Consider the following 22,580-nt stretch of genomic DNA (forward strand, 5'->3'; position numbering starts at 1 on the left):
CCAACTAGGGAACATCATCAATGCTGGAAGGGGCAGGGGTTTGTGGAAAGGAGGAGGAGGAGGAGGAGGAAGTGGTGGACTGTGGGGTCCATGGTGCTTAGTTGTTGAAGGGTGGGTTGCAGGGAGGAGGAGGAGGACTGTGAGGTCCTTGGTGCTTGGTTGCTTTCTTGCAGACGCTTCACGACCCAGCTAGGGAACGTCATCAGTGCTAGAAGGGGCAGGGAGGAAGGTTTGCAAGAGAGGAGGAGGAGGAGGAGGAGGAGGAGGAGGAGGAGGAGGAGGAGGAGGAGGAGGAGGAAAAGGTGGTGGTGGATTGTGGGGTCCATGGTGCTTAGTTGTTGAAGGGTGGGTTACAGGGAGGAGGAGAAGGACTTTGAGATCCTTGGTGCTTGGTTGCTTTCTTGCAGATGTTTCACGACCCAGCTAGGGAACGTCATCAGTGCTAGAAGGGGCAGGGAGGAAGGTTTGCAAGAGAGGAGGAGGAGGAGGAGGAGGAGGAGGAGGAGGTGGACTGTGGGGTCCATGTGCTTAGTTGTTGAAGGGTGGGTTGCAGGGAGGAGGAGGAGGACTGTGAGGTCCTTGGTGCTTGGTTGCTTTCTTGCAGACGTTTCACGACCCAGCTAGGGAACGTCATCAGTGCTAGAAGGGGCAGGGAGGAAGGTTTGCAAGAGAGGAGGAGGAGGAGGAGGAGGAAGTGGTGGACTGTGGGGTCCATGGTGCTTAGTTGTTGAAGGGTGGGTTGCAGGGAGGAGGAGGAGGACTGTGAGGTCCTTGGTGCTTGGTTGCTTTCTTGCAGACATTTCACGACCCAACTAGGGAACATCATCAGTGCCTCCCTTAAGCGCCTGCTTCCCCTTCCAGATGCCCGGGAAGCCCCCCTGAGCTGCTTCAAGGAGATGAACATGCGAGGCGACCGCTTTGGCAACTGCGGCAAGGATGGCTCGGTTTTTCGGAAGTGTCTGGAGAAGTAAGTGGGCTTTCAGGGACCCCTTGCCAGGAGGGGGTTTGCCCAGGCCTGGCTGAGACATTGGAGGGGAGAAAAACAAAAACAACCCACAATGGTGCTGAGACCAACATCAAGCCATGGTCTAAAACAGAGCAGAGAGCGACCCTGTTTGTGACAGCCACCAAATTTTGCCAAGGGTCAAGGCAGGGATCGTGCGCTCAGTGAATAAAGAAAGTTCAGGCTTTGTTATTAACTCCAGCCAACACATTAATAGCACGACATAAAAAAACAGACAGGTAGTCCTCAACTTACAACAGTTCAGTTTAGTGACCGTTCAAAGTTACCACGGCACTGAAACAAAACGTCTGATGACCACTCTTCACACTTAACGACCGTTGTAGCATGATCAAAAATCTGGGCACTTGGCAACTGATTCCTATTTATGACGGTTGCCACGTTCCACCATCATGTGATCAATAATCTGGACACTTGGAAACTGACTCCTATTTATGACGGTCACAGCATCTCGGGGTTACACAATCCCCTTCTGCGAGCAAAGTCAGTGGGGAAACCAGATTCACTTAACTGTTCCGACCTTGGCTTCCTGAGACAGTAAAAAGCACACAATCTGTCCCAAAAACCCTCTTTTTATTTCAACGGCTGTGAATTCTGTTCATTCCCAGCCCATCATGAGTCACAAATAGTTTGTAAAGAGTTCGACCGAAGTCTGCCACAGTCCTTTGGGATACGCTGCCAAAGACCAAATTGACCATTAGCTTTGCAAAGCCACACGGAGCACAGAGTCAAAACGGAGTGTTGTGCCTCGCCCGCCCTCCTCTCTGCAGCCGGGCCCCTCCCATCTCCTGCTATCTGAGCCAGAGTCTGATAATGAAGAGGAACGGCCTGGCATGCCTCCAGCCCCCAGCCCTGACACCATGCCCGGACAGACTGAGCAAACAAACCTCCCTCCGACAGCGTGTGAGCACGAAGCCAGCCACGAGCTAGAATTGCCGGCAGCAGACCAGGAGGATGGAAGGACACAGTGGACGGATCCCCGCTTCCGGAGAATGGAGAGGCGACGTCAGCAAAAGGAAGGGAGGGGCAGGCCTGGATAAGTGCTGAGTCAGGGAGCCACCCGCCATGGCCTATATAAAGGATCTGCTTTCTGGCATTCTTTGAGTCAGGCAAAGTCTCATCTGGTTGCTGAAGTCACACCTTGGATTCCTGCCTGCCCTGAGAACTCTGACAGGAATTTGGCAAAGCTGCAGAGGCTTCGTGGCCACGCTTGATACAGACTTCCCAGACCCGGCCGTCAGAGGAGGAGTGGGACACGACATGGAGCTTCAGAATTTAAACCGACCAGCACGAACAAAGTTGCTTCCTGCAAAGGCTCACGTGCCTTTGTTCCTTCTTTATTTTTTTTTTATTTTTTTTATTCAAAAAGTTTTACAGAAAATTTTTTTCCCCCTTTCCCCCACCTCCCCTCCCCCCTCCCTTCACAACCCCCCTCCCCCCCGACTTCCCGGAACGAGCACAAGGTATAGTTAAAAATAAAACAAACATATGCTAAAAAATTTTCGTCCCAACTTAATTATACCCCTACAATCATCAATTCCTAACTTCCCCCGAAAACAATCAAAAATAATACATCATAATCATTCAAAAACAGTCTGATAACTCTTAGTCTGATATCTACTTTGAATATAGTCAATCCATTTTTTCCATTCCTTTAAGTATCTTTCTTGCGTATTGTCTTTCAAAAAGGCTGATATCTTCGCCATCTCAGCCAAATTGGCAACTTTCAATATCCATTCTTCTATTGTAGGTACTTCTTTTTTCTTCCAGTATTGTCCTATTAGTAATCTTGCTGCTGTTATTAAATTTAAAATCAATTTAGTCTCAATTACTGTACAGTCCGTAATAATTCCCAACAAAAAAAATTGCGGCAGGAACTTTATCTTCTTTTTCAAAACATTTTGTAAAATCCACCAAATTTTTATCCAAAAGGCCTTTATATCCTTACAAGTCCACCAAATATGAAAATATGTAGCATCATCACAATTACATCTTTATGTCTTATGGCAGGGGCCAATCATCTCCAAGCCTTACTCCTGAGTTGCCCCTTTTGTCAACTGTTCTTGCCTCCTGGCAGCTCTGCGCATGCCGCACTGGCAACAGGGTCCCTCTGTTCCTCTGCCTCTCTGACGTCAGACGCTGGAGGCTCCGGAGTCAGCACATAACTCCCAGATGCCCCTGGCCCCATCTCTGCCTCCAACGCAGAGCCCTCGCCCAAGCCTTCCCCAGACTCCAGGACTGGCCCATGTTCCTCCCCAGCCTCCTCACTGTCCAACTCCATAGGCTGCTGGTGGACCACAACATTTACAACCATGGCAAGACATGTCGCAAAACGGGGTGAGAGTCACTTGACAAATGTTTTTGACTTAGCCCCATCATTTTGGGGCTCATTTGTGGTCATAAGCCAATGACTACCTGTAGAGAGAAATGTGAAACTACAACGGCCACTTACACAGTATCCGGTTCTTCTGTCTCGCTCTACGACTAGGGATGTCCTGTGTGGGAGAGTGCAGTGTGTTAACGTGGGAAAAATCTCGAGTATCGCGACTGGGCAGGAGGTACTCCAGACTCCTGTGGGGGGCACCGTGTGTTGGGGGACCGAATTTGACCTGGGGGAGGACGTCTATGACCTGGGAGCTGTGCGAGATGGAACCACTTGTGGCACCGACCAGGTAAGCCCCGACCATTAACTAAGGAGAAATTTCCTGACAGTTAGAACAATCAATAAGTGTAACGACTTGCCTTCAGAAGTTGTGAATGCTCCAACACTGGAAGTTTTTAAGAAAATGTTGGATAACCATCTGACTGAGATGGTGTAGGGTTTCCTGCCTGGGCAGGGGGTTGGACTAGAAGGCCTCCAAGGTCCCTTCCAACTCTGATGTTATGTTATGTTATGTTATCTTCCTGATCCACTCTGAGTTGTCAAAAGTTTACTAGAGTTCTTGTTGGTCTCATCCCATCCCAAATTCTTTTTTGGAAGCATCCTCCAAATATGGAGCGTTTGGGCTGAGAATCACAACGGCACTGAAAAAGTGAGTGTTTTTCACACTTAACGACCATCGCAGCGTCCCCCGCGGTCAGATGATCAAAATTCAGACACTTGGCAACTGGTTCATATTTATGACCGTTGTAGCATCCCGGGGTCACGTGATCCCCCTTTGGCAACCTGACACGCCAAGTCAACCTGGAAGCTGGATTCACTTAACAACCGTGTTCCTCACTTAACAACAGCAATGATTCACTTAACGACTGTGGCAAGAAAGCTTGCTAAAATGGGCCAAAACTCCCTTCAGAACTGTCTCACTTACCAACACAAATTTGGCTCCATCTTGGCCGTAGGTCAAGGACTACCAGTTTTATGGGAAAGGGGATTGTTTAACTAAGGGTGGGGAAAACAGAAGTTCTGGATTAGAGGTGGGTTTCAGCAGGTTCTGACCAGTTCTGGAGAACCAGTAGCAGAAATTTTGAATAGTTGGGAGAACCGGTAGTAAAAATTCTGACTGGCCCCACCCCCATCGATTCTCTGCCTCCCGAGTCCCAGCTGATCGGGAGGAAATGGGGATTTTGCAGTAACCTTCCCCTGCCACGCCCACCAAGCCATGCCCACCAAGCCATGCCACGCCCACCAAGCCACACCCACAGAACTGGTAGTAAAAATTCTGACTGGCCCCGCCCCCATCGATTCTCTGCCTCCCAAGTCCCAGCTGATTGGGAGGAAATGGGGATTTTGCAATAACCTTCTCCCAGAATGGGGTGGGAATGGAGATTTTGCAGTATCCTTTCCCTGCCACGCCCACCAAGCCATGCCAAACCCACCAAGCCACACCCACCAAGCCATGCCACGCCCACCAAGCCACACCCACAGAACTGGTAGTAAAAATTCTGACTGGCCCCGCCCCCATCTATTCTCTGCCTCCTGAGTCCCAGCTGATTGGGAGGAAATGGGGATTTTGCAGTATCCTTCTCCCAGAATGGGGTGGGAATGGAGATTTTGCAGTATCCTTTCCCTGCCACGCCCACCAAGCCATGCCACACCCACCAAGCCACACCCACAGAACCGGTAGTAAAAAAAATTGAAATCCACCACTGTTCTAGATCCATCTTTTTTCCCAAAGTACCCTAAAACAGGGATCCCCAATGTCCATGGATCAGAACTGCTCCATGGCATGCCAGAAACCAGGCCACGCAAACAAGCGAAGCCCCATCTGTGAGTGAGATGCAGGCAGCACACCAAACCACAACCCGTCTGGTCCACGGAAAAACTCTCCCCCATGGAACCGGTCCCTGGTTCCCCAAATATTTGGGGGCTGCCGCGCTAGAAGACTTTGCTAGAAATGACTTTATACATCTTGTAAGAATTCAGCATGTATAAATAAGGAATTCAACGTGTATTATAAGTAAGGGACGTGGTGGGTCAGTGGCTAAGACTCTGAGCTTGTCGATTGAAAGATCGGCAGTTCAGTGGTTCCAATCCCTAGTGCTGCTGTGTAAAGGGGTGAGTTCCCGTGACTTGTCCCAACTCCTGCCAACCTAGCAGTTCGAAAGCACGTAAAAATGCAAGTAGAAAAAATAGGGACCACCTTTGGTGGGAAGGGAAGAGCGTTCCTTGAGCCTTTGGCGTTGAGTCATGCCGGCCACATGACCACGGAGATGTCTTCGGACAGCGCTAGCTCCTCAGCTTTGAAACGGAGATGAGCAGCGCCCCCTAGAGTCAGCAATGACTAGCACTTATGTGCTAGGGGAACCTTTACTTTTAGCTTTAAGAATTCAGACTTTTGGTGCAAAGGTGTCTCTCCTTTTCTAGATCTGCTTAAATAGATCGTGCGTGGACGTGGCTGTGCTGGATTTCGACTGCGATCCTTCTACGTGTAGATACCGAGGAGTAAGTGGCAAACTGGGCTATCATCCATGCCCAAGGGTGTCCTCCCCCCAAAAAAAGTGAAGATGGCGGCCGCAACAGTGGGGATCAAAGCAATTCTTATTCCCCATCCTGGGAGAATTCACCGTCTCCTGGTGGTTGGCCCAAGATCACCCAGTTGGGTTTTATGGCTAAGAACTCACCGTCTCCTGGTGATTGGCCCAAGGTCACCCAGTTGGGTTTTATGACTAAGGGGGGACTAGAACTCACAGTCTCCTGGTGGTTGGCCCAAGGTCACCCAGTTGGGTTTTATGGCTAAGGTGGGACTAGAACTCACAGTCTCCTGGTCATCGGCCCAAGGTCACCCAGCTGGGTTTTATGACTAAGGGGGGACTAGAACTCACCGTCTCTGGTGATTGGCCCAAGGTCACCCAGTTGGGTTTTATGGCTAAGGTGGGACTAGAACTCACCGTCTCCTGGTGGTTGGCCCAAGATCACCCAGTTGGGTTTTATGGCTAAGAACTCACCGTCTCCTGGTGATTGGCCCAAGGTCACCCAGTTGGGTTTTATGACTAAGGGGGGACTAGAACTCACAGTCTCCTGGTGGTTGGCCCAAGGTCACCCAGTTGGGTTTTATGGCTAAGAACTCACCGTCTCCTGGTGATTGGCCCAAGGTCACCCAGTTGGGTTTTACGGCTAAGGCGGGACTAGAACTCACCGTCTCCTGGTGATTGGCCCAAGGTCACCCAGTTGGGTTTTACGGCTAAGGCGGGACTAGAATTCACCGTCTCCTGGTGATTGGCCCAAGGTCACCCAGTTGGGTTTTATGGCTAATTTGGGACTAGAACTCACCGTCTCCTGGTGGTTGGCCCAAGGTCACCCAGTTGGGTTTTACGGCTAAGGCGGGACTAGAACTCACAGTCTCCTGGTGGTTGGCCCAAGGTCACCCAGTTGGGTTTTATGGCTAAGAACTCACCGTCTCCTGGTGATTGGCCCAAGGTCACCCAGTTGGGTTTTACGGCTAAGGTGGGACTAGAACTCACCGTCTCCTGGTGATTGGCCCAAGGTCACCCAGTTGGGTTTTATGGCTAATTTGGGACTAGAACTCACCGTCTCCTGGTGGTTGGCCCAAGGTCACCCAGTTGGGTTTTACGGCTAAGGCGGGACTAGAACTCACCGTCTCCTGGTGATTGGCCCAAGGTCACCCAGTTGGGTTTTACGGCTAAGGTGGGACTAGAACTCACCGTCTCCTGGTGATTGGCCCAAGGTCACCCAGTTGGGTTTTACAGCTAAGACGGGACTAGAACTCACCGTCTCCTGGTGATTGGCCCAAGGTCACCCAGTTGTTTGGAGACCCCAGTCATATAAGCAACATTTGTGCCTCACGCAATCCTGAGCCGGCAGACTTCTCTGGCTAGGGTGGAAATGTGACTGTCAAAGTTTTTCTTCCTGGGTCTGGACCTTTGCCAATCCTGGCCATCTCCTTGTTTGTTTTCAGGTCTGCAACAGCAACCGAAACTGCCATTGCTCTTACGGATGGGCCCCTCCCTTATGCACCAAACCAGGGTTTGGGGGAAGCATCGACAGTGGGCCCCCTCCACCATATCAGTGTAGGCGGCCTCTCTTTCCTCCCTGCTTCTTTGTCTCCTGTCCCGTTCAGACCAGCTGGGTTTTATGGCTAAGGTGGGACTAGAACTCACCGTCTCCTGGTGGTTGGCCCAAGGTCACCCAGTTGGGTTTTACAGCTAAGGCGGGACTAGAAATCACCGCCTCCTGGTGATTGACCCAAAGTCACCCAGTTGGGTTTTACGGCTAAGGCAGGACTAGAACTCACCGTCTCCTGGTGATTGGCCCAAGGTCACCCAGTTGGGTTTTACGGCTAAGGCGGGACTAGAACTCACCGTCTCCTGGTGATTGGCCCAAGGTCACCCAGTTGGGTTTTAAGGCTAAGGCGGGACTAGAACTCACCGTCTCCTGGTGATTGGCCCAAGGTCACCCAGTTGGGTTTACGGCTAAGGTGAGTGAGACGTTTTATATCAAAATATATTATATACTGTTTCCATATTCCCTTAAAGCATTAACAAAATCCAGAATGAAAATCAGTGTCTCTACTACGTAATTGACAATCAAGCTGAAACTAAATTAAACAAGTAAAAATAGCAAACGGAGAGGGGGGGGGAACCCTTAAATCAAACTTCCTCAAATCTCCAAATAAGTTTAAACTGACAGATTATAACAGAGTTGGAAGGGTCTAGTCCAACCCCCCCCACCCCCACCCGCCCAAGCAGGAGACCCTACACCATTTCCGACAGATGGCAGCCCAGTCTCTTCTTGAAAGCTTCCAGGGATGAAGCTCCCACAACTTCTGAAGTTATGCGGGCCTAATCCACATATCAAAGGAGAAGGTCTCCGAAACACAAATCCAGTTAACTAAATTAGGTTTCCCAGTGGAACTGCGTGTTCACAAGAATACTTACCTGCACACACACACACACGTGTCAGCCTGAAAACAGCACATAGACACTTCCACATGCTCCCCCTATATAATAATAATAATATCAGAGTTGGAAGGGACCTTGGAGGTCTTCTAGTCCAACCCCCTATAAAAACCTGCTTCTTTACCCCATTTCTCTGCAGCTGCCCCTGAAGGCAAACTCGTTGCTTTTAGGGAACAAATCGTCCTTCTTTCATCCCAGCTGCCTGGAATTGCCCCTCCCCCCCTTTTTTTTTTATTCTTGTGCCGTCCCAGTGCAAGTAGGGACCCCAAATTATTCTTCGAACAGGTGGGACTAGACGTCACCGTGTCCTGGTGTCCTGCAATGACACTGGATGTTTTTAAGAAGAGTCTATTCTAAAGAGGCACCTGTCTAAAATGATGGCTCAATAGTAGTACCTGTGAGAGGGATCTTGGAGTCCTAGATAGAATAGAATAGAATTTTTATAGAATAGAATTTTTTTTATTGGCCAAGTGTGATTGGACACACAAGGAATTTGTCTTGGTGCAAATGCTCTCAGTGTACATAAAAGAAAAGATACGTTCATCAAGGTACAACATTTATAACACAATTGATGATCAATATAGCAATATAAATCATAAGGATTTATCATAAGGATTAAATCATAGTGGACAACCATTTAGATATGAGCCAGCCGTGTGCAGCAGCTGCTAAAAAAGCCAACACAGTTCTGGGCTGCATAAACAGAGGGATAGAATCAAGATCACGTGAAATGTTAATACCACTTTATAATGCCTTGGTAAGGCCACACTTGGAATATTGCATCCAGTTTTGGTCTCCACGATGTAAAAAGGATGTTGAGACTCTAGAAAGAGTGCAGAGAAGAGCAACAAAGATGATGAGGGGACTGGAGGCTAAAACATATGAAGAACGCTTGCAGGAACTGGGTATGGCTCGTTTAATGAAAAGAAGGACTAGGGGAGACATGATAGCTGTGTTCCAATATCTCAGGGGCTGCCACAAAGAAGAGGGAGTCAGGCTGTTCTCCAAAGCACCTGAGGGTAGAACAAGAAGCAATGGGTGGAAACTGATCAAGGAGAGAAGCAACTTAGAACTAAGGAGAAATTTCCTGACTGTTAGAACAATTAATCAACGGAACGACTTGCCTGCAGAAGTTGTAAATGCTCCAACACTGGAAATTTTTAAGAAAATGTTGGATAACCATCTGTCTGAGATGATGTAGGGTTTCCTGCCTGGGCAGGGGGTTGGACTAGAAGGCCTCCAAGGTCCCTTCCAACTCTGTTGTTGTTACTTGTTACATAGGTTCTCCTCCTGCTTGGGCAGGGGGCTGGACTAGAAGACCTCCAAAGTCCCTTCCAGCACATTCTATTCTGATTCAATAGGCGGAGCCTCAGAGGGGGCTGCCCCAGGGGTGAAATGCTCCCCCCGATTAGGTAGCGATGGCGGCTGCTGGTTCGGAGGACCGGTAGCAAAAATCCCTGGCCACGCCCCCCTGCCTCTGCTGAGCCGCACCATCAGCAGAGGTTTTTTTTTTTACTTTTAAAAGTTTTTCTTCAGCCGAAACATGCCTTTAAAAGTAAAAAAAAAAAAAAAACCCTCTGATGATCACAGGGCTGAGCAGAGATCAAAACCTTTAAAAGTTTTTTTTTAAAAACCCTCTTCAGCCAAAGGAGGGGGGAAAAAAGGAAAAAACCCCAGGATTTAAAAGCCTCCTCTGGTGATCCCAGAGGAGTTTCCTGATCCTCACAGGCTTTTAAACTCACTTTTTTAACAGCCTCCACTTACAAGAGCCCCCACCCATGCCCACCCAGTGCCCCCTCCTCACTTACCTATAATTACTGCTCTTTCGGGCTGGCAACTGCATGCATACCTTGATGAAGGTATCTTTTCTTTTATGTACACTGAGAGCATATGCACCAAGTCAAATTCCTTGTGTGTCCAATCACACTTGGCCAATAAAATTCTATTCTATTCTATTCTATTCTTTCTTCAGCTACTGAAGGAAAAAAAAAAGCTTGCTTTGACTTCCTGCTTTGCTAGCTGAGGAACTCTGGGACTTGAAATCCACAATAAAATAAAATAAAATAATAAAATAAAATATTTGTGCAGCTTTCTGAGATTTGGTGTGTTTCTGTAGTGTTTCACTCTAACTACACAAACACACCAAATCTCAGAAAGCTGTATGTGGCATTTTGTGTGTGTGTGTGAGTTGTGTAAAGTGTGAAAGTAGGTTTTTGAGCTTTTTGTGGCTGTGTGAAGTGTGTGAAGTGCAGCTGCTTTTTCATTGTGTGTGAGTCAGTTGTGTTGTGTTGTGTGTGTGTAAAGTGTGAAAGTTGGTTTTTGATACCTCTTATTTTTTTTTATACTTTATTGTTTTTATTATTTATTGTTATTGGCCACGCCCACCCAGCCACGCCCACCAATTAAGCCACGCCCCACAGAACCGGTCGGGAAAATTTTTAGATTTCACCCCTTTGCTTTCCCGCACCCTGCTGCAGGCATCCCTGACCCTTGGCCCACAAATCCTGGTTTCGAACAAACATACAAACATTCGCAAGCCCCGTTCAGGCTTCTTCTTCTCTCTTTAATCCCCCAGTGCCCACCATCGTCGTCGTTGGGCTCTTCACCCTGATCGGTCTGATCGTCCTGGCAGGGGGGGTTTTCATCGCGCGCCACGTCGACGCCTTGTAAGTAAAATGGCCTTCCTCCTGAGCGCAGGGGGATAAGAGGAGGATGTGGCCGGAGGGCCCGCGTTCGAATCCTGAGCATGCAAGGCGGTGGGGGGGGGAATCCTTCGCATCTTGCTTGCTTAGAATCCACGAAAGAATTCACGACGTCTCTTTCCTTTCCAGCTTTAAATGGATCGCGGCAATTCCCAGACGACGCCCCAAAAAATCGGCCAGTAAAGTAAGTTGATGGAAAGAACCAACCGCTTATTAGGAGGGGGGGGGCTCAGCCCCTAATTCACCCCCGTTGACCAGCCCTTTCTGAAGGCAAATGCCTCGTATAGCCAGTCCTCCACTTACAATAGCTCATTTAGTAACTGTTCGAAGTTACGACAGAACTGAAAAAAGTGGCTAATGACATTTTTTTTCACACGAGCGACCGTTGTAGCATCTCGTGATCAAAATTCAGATGCTTGGGACTCGTATTTATGACGGTTGCAGTGTCTTGGGGGGTCACGGGATCCCCTTTTTTTTGCGACCTTCTGAGGTGCAAAGTTCATGGGGAAGCCAGATTCACTTAACAACCGGGTTGCTCATTTAATAACTGTAGTGTTCACTTAACTGTGGCAAGGAAAGTCATGAAATGGAGCAAAATTCACTTAACAAGTGTCTCACAGAAATGTTGGGATCAGTTGTGGTCATAAATTGAAGATTACCTGTATGTTCTTTCAGAATAGAATAGAATAGAATAGAATAGAATAGAATAGAATAGAATAGAATAGAATAGAATAGAATAGAATAGAAAATATGGAGTGGAGTGGAATGGAATGGAATGGAATAGAATAGAATAGAATAGAATAGAATAGAATAGAATAGAATAGAATAGAGGATGGGATGGGATGGGATGGGATGGGATGGGATAGAATAGAATAGAATAGAATAGAATAGAATAGAATAGAATAGAATAGAATAGAATAGAATAGAATAGAATTTTATTGGCCAAGTGTGATTGGACACACAAGGTACTTTCAGGTTTATTTATTTATTTATTTATTTTATTTTGTCACAACAATATATGTAGGTATCATACAAAAAGATTATATAGTAAATAAACATATATACGAGTAAATATAAGGAGGTATAAGCATATATATAGGAAGAAGAAAAGAAAAAACAATAGGACAGGAACGGTAGGCACGTTTGTGCGCTTATGCACGCCCCTTATGTTCCTCTTAGGAATGGGGTGAGGTCAATAGTAGAAAGTTTTTGGTTAAAGCTTTTAGGATTATGGGAAGAGACCACAGAGTCAGGTAAAGTGTTCCAAGCACTGATGATTCTGTTACAGAAGTCATATTTTCTGCAATCTAGATTAAAGCGGTTGACATTAAGTTTAAATCTATTGGTTGCTCTAGTATTATTGCAATTGAAGCTGAAGTAGTCTTTAACAGGAAGGACATTACAATAGATGATTCTGTGAGTTAAACTTAGTACTTAAGTAATTATTTATTAGTTATTATTTATTATTAATTAATTAATTATGGTTGTAAGTTAATTATTAATATTAAATTATTAATTATTAAATATTAAATATTTATTAAATTATTATTATTTATTATTAAATATTAAATAATTATTAAATATTAATTATTAATTAATTAATTAATTAATTAATTATGGCTGTAAGTTAAGGTACTTAACTTACAGCCTTAACTGGGAATTTCCAAGGGGACTGAGGCTTCTGCCACCATCTCAGAAACAATATTTATTCATTTATTTATTCAGCATAAATTAGTAAATAAGTAACCTTGTTGCTGGTATCCTTACGATTTTTATTGACTGTTTCTTAATACGGTTTGATTGCTTCTTTGCCTATGACTATCATTAAGTGCTGTACCTTATGATTCATGATGAACGTATCTTTTCTTTCATGTACCCTGAGAGCGTCTGCACCAAAGACAAATTCCTTGTGTCTCCAACCACACTTGGCCAATAAAAAAATTCTCTTCTATTCTTTAAAAATTCTCTTCTATTCTATTCATATGGCATATCATAGATGGACTTGGAATATATATATATTAGCATTTCACCTAATTTAAAAACCCCAATAAAAATGCTGGCTCAGGAATTCTGGGAGTCGAAGTCCAAGGTCATAAAAGGACCATAGCTGCCCACGTCTGGGTTATAGTAATCCTAATTTTTTCCCCTTCTGTCTCTTCAAGGGAACCCTGAGAGGCAGATCCTCAAAGACCGGCGTGAGGCGGTCGCATAGCGGCTTGAGAAGCTCTTCTTCCAGGAAGCTCAAGTCCAAAACCGCCATTTCACTGGAAACTCAAAGAAGCATCGCGTACGTGAAGACCCCGGAACTCAAAAGCGCCATGTCTACCTCCAGAGCTGGGAAATCCAGATTAGACGTCACTTTCGCCACCTAGACCTAGTGAGCTCCATCCAACCCTTTATTTTTCCGTGGAATCTTCTGCCGTTGCATAAAATATCCTGTTTCTTGGCTTGGACACTCAAAAGTCTTCAAATAAACTGGAGTTGTTGTTTTTTCCTCCCTTTTTTGACCATTATTTGCATTTCCTATTGAGGTGCGGCTGCCTGCCGTTCACAGACACACATCAGAAACCGCTTCCCAGAGCCCTTGAAGGAAAAGTGAAACTCCTTCGGCTGTTCCTGTTGGCATCTTACAAGTTTTGGTCCAGCAGGAATTAAAATGAGAGTTTATCCAGCAAATAAAACAGGCTACTTGCTGTCTTGGTGTGCCCTCTGCAGGGAAATTCCTGCCAGGCATGTTTTTCAAGATCGTGTCTTCATGGTGTTTTTTTTTATTTGCCTTTATTATTATTATTATTTATTATTTATTAAATTTTTATACCGCCCTTCTCTGAAGGCTCAGGGCGGCTTACACTATGTCAAGCAATAGTCTTCATCCTATTTGTATATTATATACAAAGTCAACTTATTGCCCCCAACAATCTGGGTCCTCATTTTACCTACCTTATAAAGGATGGAAGGCTGAGTCAACCTTGGGCCTGGTGGGGCTTGAACCTGCAGTAATTGCAGGCAGCTGCTGTTAATAACAGACTGCATTAGTCTGTTGAGCCACCAGTTTTAAGGACCTCTCTCTCCAATTTTCATTACCCTTGATCTTTTGTGAGGTTGTAATGTTGGCCACACATAGTGTTGCATGGTCCATTTAAAACCAACTGAAATTTATTTTATCACTGATCCGATGGGCCAGAACTCAAGTAGACCTACCAGATGTTCCCTAGTTGACTCATGAAACATCATGCTGGCTTGGTGAATTCTGGGAGTTGAAGTCCATCCCTCTTAAAGTCTTCTACAGATTCTTCATCATCCAGGTCACGGTTGTCCCAAAGGTTCTTTTTTTTATTTTCCTAGGAGGGAACTGGACTTTTATGTTTTTTTCTTTTGAAGATGTTTCGCTTCTCATTCAAGGAGTTTCTTCAGCTCTGACAGGATGGTGGGGAATGGAAGGATTGATACTCCTTGCAGACAGCTGGTCATTTGCATCCTTTGAGAGGGTCATTGAGGCCACTTGGAGGCTTACCTGTGTCCTCAGGGTCACCTGAGTGGTGCAAATGGTTCCTGTGGTCTGCAATTTTTCCTCTGGAAATCCATTCCTCCTCCCACACCCTTCAAAGGATGTTCCCATCATCCTGTCAGAGCTGAAGAAGCTCCTTGGAGGAGAAGCGAAACGTCTTCAAAAGAAAAAACCAGAAAGTCCAGTTGCCTCCTGAAAAAAGCAATCTTTGGGACAACCATGACCTGGATGATGGAGAATCTCTACAGACCTTTTAGCTATACAATTTGGGATGAAGACCCTTGGAATGGTGTGGGAGTTTGAATAAATAAAAAATCATAGATGAAGGGGGAAGAATTTTAAGCTCCTGTCTGCTAATCGTGGAGTGTTTTAAATTGTAGCAGGCACAATAAAATAGGTAGGAATGCAGACCGCAGGAAAGGAAAGGAAAAAAGGACAAAAGAAGACTGAAGAGGTTTCAGGTAATCCTCAATTTATGTCCACAATTGCAGCCAAAATTTAGGTTGCTAAGTGAGAAATATTTTGCCCCATTTTACAACTGATGACATTACCTGGTTGGGTCATGAAACAACTGCTAAAGAATTCTAAGACGGTGCCTTTTTTCTTCTTTCTTTTCCTTCCTTCCTTCCTTCCTTCCTTCCTTTCCTTCCTTCTTTCCTTTCTTTCTCTTTCTTTCTTTCTCTCTCTTTCCCTTTCCCTCTCCCTCTCTTTCTCTCTGTATATAAATATATGATTTTCTATCACTTTTTTGAATTTGCCTTTGTCTTTTATATTATCACATTTTATATTTTGAGAAACCAATTTTAAAAAGTCAAAAACAAAACAGAAAGACATTGGCGTGGCCTGGAGACCAAAGGATGGGCTTCCTGCCCTGAGCTGCTTGCTGACGGGAAAAGAAATATTTCAACATAAGACGTGTTGAAAACACACCCAGCGTACACAGAGGCCCTCAGGTGAGTGACCTGTATGACGGAAGCAGTTTCTCATTGTTGCAGGTTCAAGGCAACAAACGCAAAGGAGGAAAAGTGAAAGTGGGACCTTGGGTGCAAAGTTTAAAAACGACCGTTTGTTTTGGAGTGGTTAAAAAAGAACTAAATAAAGCCAAAGCACAGATTGGGGAACACAGAATAAAGATTTCTTAGGGAAGTGAATCTCAGCAAATCTTCTTGTGACATAGGCTGTTAAGGGTAATCTTTTTTTTTTTTAATTTGCATTTATATCCCGCCCTTCTCCGAAGACTCAGGGCGGCTTACACTCTGTCAAGCAATAGTCTTCATCCATTTGTATATTATATACAAAGTCAACTTTTATTGCCCCCAACAATCTGGGCCCTCATTTTACTGACCTTGGAAGGATGGAAGGCTGAATAAATCTTTTTTTTTTATTTGCATTTATATCCCACCCTTCTCCGAAGACTCAGGGCGGCTTACACTCTGTCAAGCAATAATCTTCATCCATTTGTATATTATATACAAAGTCAACTTTTTATTGCCCCCAACAATCTGGGTCCTCATTTTACCCACCTTATAAAGGATGGAAGGCTCAGTCAACCTTGAGCCTGGTGGGACTTGAACCTGCAGTAATTGCAAGGAGCTGCTGTTAATAACAGACTCAGTCTTAGCAGTCTGAGCCACCAGAGGCCCTATCTGGGTTCACAACTAAGGTTGTGGACTGTTGAGCAGAGTACCCTACGCATGAAAACGACTGAGACTGGTTGTATACAATAACAGTCACTTGCAGACAAACTGGGGTTTGATATTCCTTTACTTTTAGGGAAAAGGCAAAGTCATAGTCCAAAAACAATTCCAGGTCATACACATACAAAGTCAGTCAGGGATGTTACAAAGTCTTCTTACCAACGTAGACTTGCACAACAAAGAAGGTCTTCTTTCAGTTCGGCCAAACCCAGTTCAATTCACAACAGTTAGTATCTTGAGGAATCAGTAACTAGCCATGATCAAGCAACGATCATAAAGGTCAAATATACAGTTGCAGCATGTCATCAGGTGACAATGCTGTAGCGTCCCTGTAGATTCCCCACAAGCCATCATTTAGGAGTCCTTTTATACATTGGCTACAGAGCTCAACCAATCAGGATGCTTGCAATGATGCAGCACAGCCTTAAAGCAATATCATGCCTTTCTACAAACATACATAGTTAGTTTATATATTGCCTGCCCAACTAGTTAGGCAAATAACAATTTCCTGATACAGGCCATCCTAGATTTACAACCAGAGGTGGGTTTCAGCAGGTACTGACCAGTTCTGGAGAACCGGTAGCGGAAATTTTGAGTAGTTTGGAGAACCGGTAAATATCACCTCTGACTGGCCCCGCCCCCATCGATTCTCTGCCTCCCGAGTCCCAGCTGATTGGGAGGAAATGGGGATTTTGCAGTAACCTTCCGCTGCCACACCCACCAAGCCACGCCCACCAAGCAATGCCACGCCCACCAAGCCACACCCACAGAACTGGTAGTAAAAATTCTGACAGCCCCGCTCCCATCGATTCTCTGCCTCCCGAGTCCCAGCTGATTGGGGAGGAAATGGGGATTTTGCAGTAACCTTCCCCTGGATTGGGGAGGGAATGGCGATTTTACAGTATCCTTCCCCTGGAGTGGGGTGGGAATGGAGATTTTGCAGTATCTTTCTCCTGCCACACCCACAGAACCTGTAGTAAAAAAAATTGAAACCCACCACTGCTTATGACCATTCATTTAATGGCTTTGCGAAGTTACCGTACATTGAAAAAAGTGACTCATGCAGTTTTGGGCTACATCTCAAAAATAGAAGGCTGTTGACATTAGAAGGACATGATCTCCAAATGGGGGGGGGCATGCTATCATCTGGGAAGAGAAACATAAAGTCCACCAGTACTTCCAAAGGCATTATATTAGGAAAACATTTTTAGATATTTGGCTTAAAACCAAAAGAAGTAATTATATAGAGATCCCTAATTGGATATCGGTAGTAGAAACGCTCACACATCCTAATCTTTTCAAAACAGGAGAGGCTGTTACACACAAAGAATTATTAAATGTGAAAGGGGAACTGAAATCAAGGAACAAATTAAAGGAAGAAGGAATTGAATTAGAATCTTGGGTATATCTACAAATACAATCTAAATTTATGAAGGACAAAAAAGGAAATGGGCGTAAAACTAGAACCATCAGAGTTGGATAAAATTTTATTAAATTCGGAGGGAAAGGCCATAAGAAAACTATACAGGTACCTATTAGAACAAGAATGTCTGAAGAACAAATTAAGGAGATGATAATGTGGGGTAGATGTTTTGGGTACAGTATTGATCTGGATAATTGGCAAAATTTGTAGGGGGGGGGATATCAAAATCACATTGGCAGCCTCTTACAAAGAAAACTTGTACAAAATGTTTTACAGGTGACACTTGGCACCCACAAGATTGGCAAAAAATAGTAACAAATATTCTCCAATTTGTTGGAAATGTGAAATTGAGTTAGGATCATTCTATCACATGTGGTGGGAATGCCAAAAAATTCTGGCAGCAAATAAGAAGCTGGTTAGAAGAGATGCTAATGGTCAAAATAGAGGTCAAACCAGAATTTCTCTTATTGGGCATGATGGATGGCAAATACGATAAAAATGTAACCTGCTTAACATTACATATATTAACCGAGGCAAGATTAGCATTTGCTCAAATATGGAAGTGTAAAGAAATACAATCAGAAGAAGAAGTAATAAGCAAAATTTACAACTGTGCAGAGATGGGACAGTCTTACTTTAGAACTCAAAGACAAAAACAAATCGAGGTACTATGAGGTCTGGGGTAAATTCTACGACTGGAGGAAGAATGCCAAAAACAAGAGATGATGAATGTCTGAAAATGTATATATCAACGTCTATTGTACTTGTGGGGGTATAATAGGTTTATTAAACATGTTTATAGTTGTAGGGGTAGAAGTAATATATACTTGATATATAAGGAATTAGGAGATATGTAAATTTGTATATCGACTGAGGAATATATGATATAGTAACTTGAACTTGACGTAAATGTTAGAAACCGGAGACGTAGAGCAATATCCATTGTTTTTGTTTGTTTTAAAACCACTACATTTTTTCTAAAAAAAAAAAAAATGTGACTCATTAGGAAGCAGCTAGATATTCTCAGCTTACAACAGTTCATTTAGTGACCATTCAAAGGTAACAGCGGCACTGGAAAAAAGTGACTTAACGACCATTGTTCACTCTTACGACCGCTGCAGCGTCCCCATGGTCACGTGAGCAAAATTTAGATGTTTGGCAACTGACTATATACTTTTGAGACCTTCTGACCAGCAAAGTCAATGGGGAAGCCAGATTAACCTAACAATGGCAGTGATCCATTTAACCACAGTGGCCAGAAAGCTCGTAAATTGGGGCGAAATTCACTTAGCAACTGTTTCACTGAGCAGCAGAAATTCTGCCTCAATTGTGGTCGTATGTCGAGGACTACCTGTATTTAACTAAAATGTAAGTGCGCCTGTATTGTTTTTTTTAAGGGTGGCAAGCTCAGAACTACAGAACGTTGAGAAAGCCAAAAACTTTTATACCTGATTTACTTTATAAAGTTGATTAAACTTGGATGAACAGATCTGACTCATGTTGTTAGAATAGGAGAGATGAAAGGGACCTTAGAGGTCTTCTAGTCCAACCCGTCAAGCAGGAAACCCTACAATATTATAGACAAGCAACTGTCCAGCCTCTTCTTGGCCTTTTTGGCTAATAATAATAATAATAATAATAATAATAATAATAATAATAATAATAATAATAATAATAATAATAATAATAATAATAATAATAATAATAATATCAGAGTTGGAAGGGACCTTTGGGGTCTTCTAATCCAACCCCCTGCCCAGGCAGGAAACCCTACATCATTTCAGACAAATGGCTATCCAGCATTTTCTTAAAAATTTCCAGTGTTGGAACATTTACAACTTCTGCAGGCAACTTCTGGGCCTCTGTGGCTCAGACTGGTAAGACAGTCTGTTATTAACAGCAGCTGCCTGCAATTACTGCAAGTTCAAGTCCCACCAGGCCCAAGGTTGACTCAGCCTTCCATTCTTTATAAGGTAGGTAAAATGAGGACCCAGATTGTTGGGGGCAATAAGTTGACTTTGTATATAAATATACAAATAGGATGAAGACTATTGCTAACATAGTGTAAGCCGCCCTGAGTCTTCGGAGAAGGGCGGGATATAAATGCAAATTAAAAAAAAAAAGTTGTTCCACTGATTAATTGTTCTCACTTTCAGGAAATGTCTCCTTAGTTCTAAGTTGCTTCTCTCCTTGATCAGTTTCCACCCATTGCTTCTTGTTCTACCCTCAGGTGCTTTGGAGAATAGCTTGGCTCCCTCTTTTTTGGGGCAGCCCCTGAGATATTGGAAGACTGTTATCATGTCTCCCCTAGTCCTTCTTTTCATTAAACTAGGCATACTGAGTTCCTGCAACCGTTCTTCATATGTTTTAGCCTCCAGTCCCCTCATCGTCTTTGTTGCTCTTCTCTGCACTCTTTCTAGAGTCTCAACATCCTTTTTACATCCTTTTTACATGCTGGTTCCTATTTAAGTGATTATCCACTCGGACTCAGGCGCAGGACCTATTAGTTCTCTTAGACTTAGCACAATGCAGTTAATGCAACCAAATTTTCGCACTGGGTGTTTTGGATTTACGGCAAGACGGGAGGGGGAGAAATCCCCCGCTCAATTAGCATACAATAATTACATGCCAATTACAACCTGCAATCAAACTGCATCCGTGGTAAATGAGTTTGAAATGGGCTTCTGTGATTTACGCTGTTAAATTTCCAATTAACGTTCAGCTTGGCATACGGATCAATCGCCCACGACAGAATACAAATTAGAAGATAAGCGACCAAAGACCCATTAAAAACAGCGATGAAAATGCAGCATATACTGCAAGTTTTCAGCTCTTTTAGCTTCTGTAAAAAAGAAAATAAATCTTATGCAATGCAGTACCTGGGTATGGAAGAGGAACATAATGTAATTTATCCTCAAACTAGCCAGCATTCCAGAAATTATAACCAGGGCCTTGATCGAAGCTTGGAAAAAAACCTAAGGATTCATATACTGGTAGTAAAAGAATTTTAAAATACCAAATACCAAAATGTTTTTTTTAAAAAAGGACAAAAGAATTAAAAATACACGACAAAAAAGATTAAACATTTGTATCTTTTTTTAAAAAGAAAAAAACAAACACATACATGTTACATCCTCCCTATTTGAATGCTGATTAATAAATATAATACCAATGCTGATTAATATAATAATGCTGATTAATATAATTCTCTCTGTTAATTATCTTGTTAATATAGTTTATAGATGACATGCTAACAATTTGTAAATAGATTTAGTAATTTAATAGTAGTTTTAAAAGATTTTGGGGGGACTGTTTTGCAAAGGTTGGGAATCTAACATTGCTGTATTAGAATAGAATAGAATAGAATAGAATTTTATTGGCCAAGTGTGATTGGACACACAAGGAATTTGTCTTGGTGCATCTGCTCTCAGTGTACATAAAAGAAAAGATACCTTCATCAAGGTACAACATTTACAACACAATTGATGATCAATATATCAATATAAATCATAAATCTAACATTGCTGTATTATATTAATCAGCTTAAAATGCATTTTTATATCCTTCCTATCTTCCTCCAGTTCTTTTCCGCAGACCGCCGCTAATTTTCATTTTTTCTTCCCCGGAATAAAATGTCCACCTCTGCCCAGATGCTCCCTTCCCGTAACCTGCTCATTTTGTTGACAGACAGCTATCCTCTCCCCCTCTGAACTGCCTAAAACCATTTCCCCATCCCGGAGTTCAGATGGAAAATGGTTCCGAGGGAGGGATAGAAAAGGCCAGCAGGAATGACCCGATCCTGGTTTTGAGTCTTGGTTGCCACATCTGCAGGGTTGTTGTTGTTTTTTTTGCAGGAGGAGGAAGGGGAGAGTTTAGTTCTGCATCTTTTTTTTTATTTTATTTTTATTTGTCATAACAGTATATATAAGCATAAGCATGAAAATAACTATATAATATATAAGCATATATATATGAGGATAAGTATGTAATAACTATATTAATTGGATATAATGAAAGGAAACAATAGGACAGGAACGGTAGGGACGTTTGTGCAAGATCCTTCCTCCTCCATTTCATCCCCCTGAAGGAAGAAAACCGCCAGGCTCAGAGAGCACGAAGAACCCCATAATCCCCATCCTCATCCTCCTCTCCACACACACACGCACACACCGTCTTCTAGCACTGATGATGTTACCTTGTTGGGTCATGAATTGTCTGCAAAAACACCACCAAGCTCAGAGAAGAAATGCCATATTTATCCTCCTCCTCTTAAAACTCCCTATCTTCTAACACTGATGATATTACCTAGTTGGGTCATGAAACGTCTCCAAGAAAACAACCAAGCTCAGAGAACACTAAGAACACCAGATTTTCTTCTTCTTCCTCCCCTCCCCCTCCCCTCCCCCTCCTCTTCTTCTCCTCCTCCTCCTCCTTTTCTTTTCTTCTTCTTCTTCTTCTTCTTCTTCTTCTTCTTCTTCTTCTTCTTCTTCTTCTTCTTCTTCTTCTTCTTCTTCTTCTTCTTCTTCTTCTTCTTCTTCTTCTTCTTCCTCCTCCTCCTCCTCCTCCTAAAACCCCCATCTTCTAACACTGGTGATATTATCTAGTTGGGTCATGAATCATCTCCAAGAAAACAACCAAGCTCAGAGAACACTAAGAACACCAGATTTTCTTCTTCTTCCTCCCCTCCCCCTCCCCCTCCTCCCCCTCTTCTTCTCCTCCTCCTCCTCCTCTTCTTTTCTTCTTCTTCTTCTTCTTCTTCCTCCTCCTCCTAAAACCCCGTCTTCTAACACTGGTGATATTACCTAGTTGGGTCATGAAACATCTCCAAGAAACAACCCCGCTCAGAGAGCAGTAAGGATGTCTGACTACTACT

The 22,580-nt window shown here is 43.9% G+C and overlaps 1 protein-coding gene across 1 annotated transcript in view; it reads left to right on the top strand.

Annotated features, from left to right (window-relative positions):
* LOC131199361 (disintegrin and metalloproteinase domain-containing protein 9-like) overlaps window positions 1-13,451 on the top strand; it is a 39,515-nt gene extending 26,064 nt beyond the window's left edge. The window contains exons 13-19 of the mRNA XM_058185066.1: window positions 862-967; window positions 3,510-3,693; window positions 5,826-5,903; window positions 7,378-7,489; window positions 10,953-11,043; window positions 11,209-11,263; window positions 13,242-13,451. Coding sequence (XP_058041049.1) covers window positions 862-967; window positions 3,510-3,693; window positions 5,826-5,903; window positions 7,378-7,489; window positions 10,953-11,043; window positions 11,209-11,263; window positions 13,242-13,451 — 836 coding nt within the window. The remainder of the gene's footprint in view (window positions 1-861; window positions 968-3,509; window positions 3,694-5,825; window positions 5,904-7,377; window positions 7,490-10,952; window positions 11,044-11,208; window positions 11,264-13,241) is intronic.
* The last annotated feature ends 9,129 nt before the right edge of the window (window positions 13,452-22,580 follow it).

This window comes from Ahaetulla prasina, chromosome 5, assembly GCF_028640845.1.
Source record: "Ahaetulla prasina isolate Xishuangbanna chromosome 5, ASM2864084v1, whole genome shotgun sequence".
Lineage (NCBI taxonomy): Eukaryota > Metazoa > Chordata > Lepidosauria > Squamata > Colubridae > Ahaetulla > Ahaetulla prasina.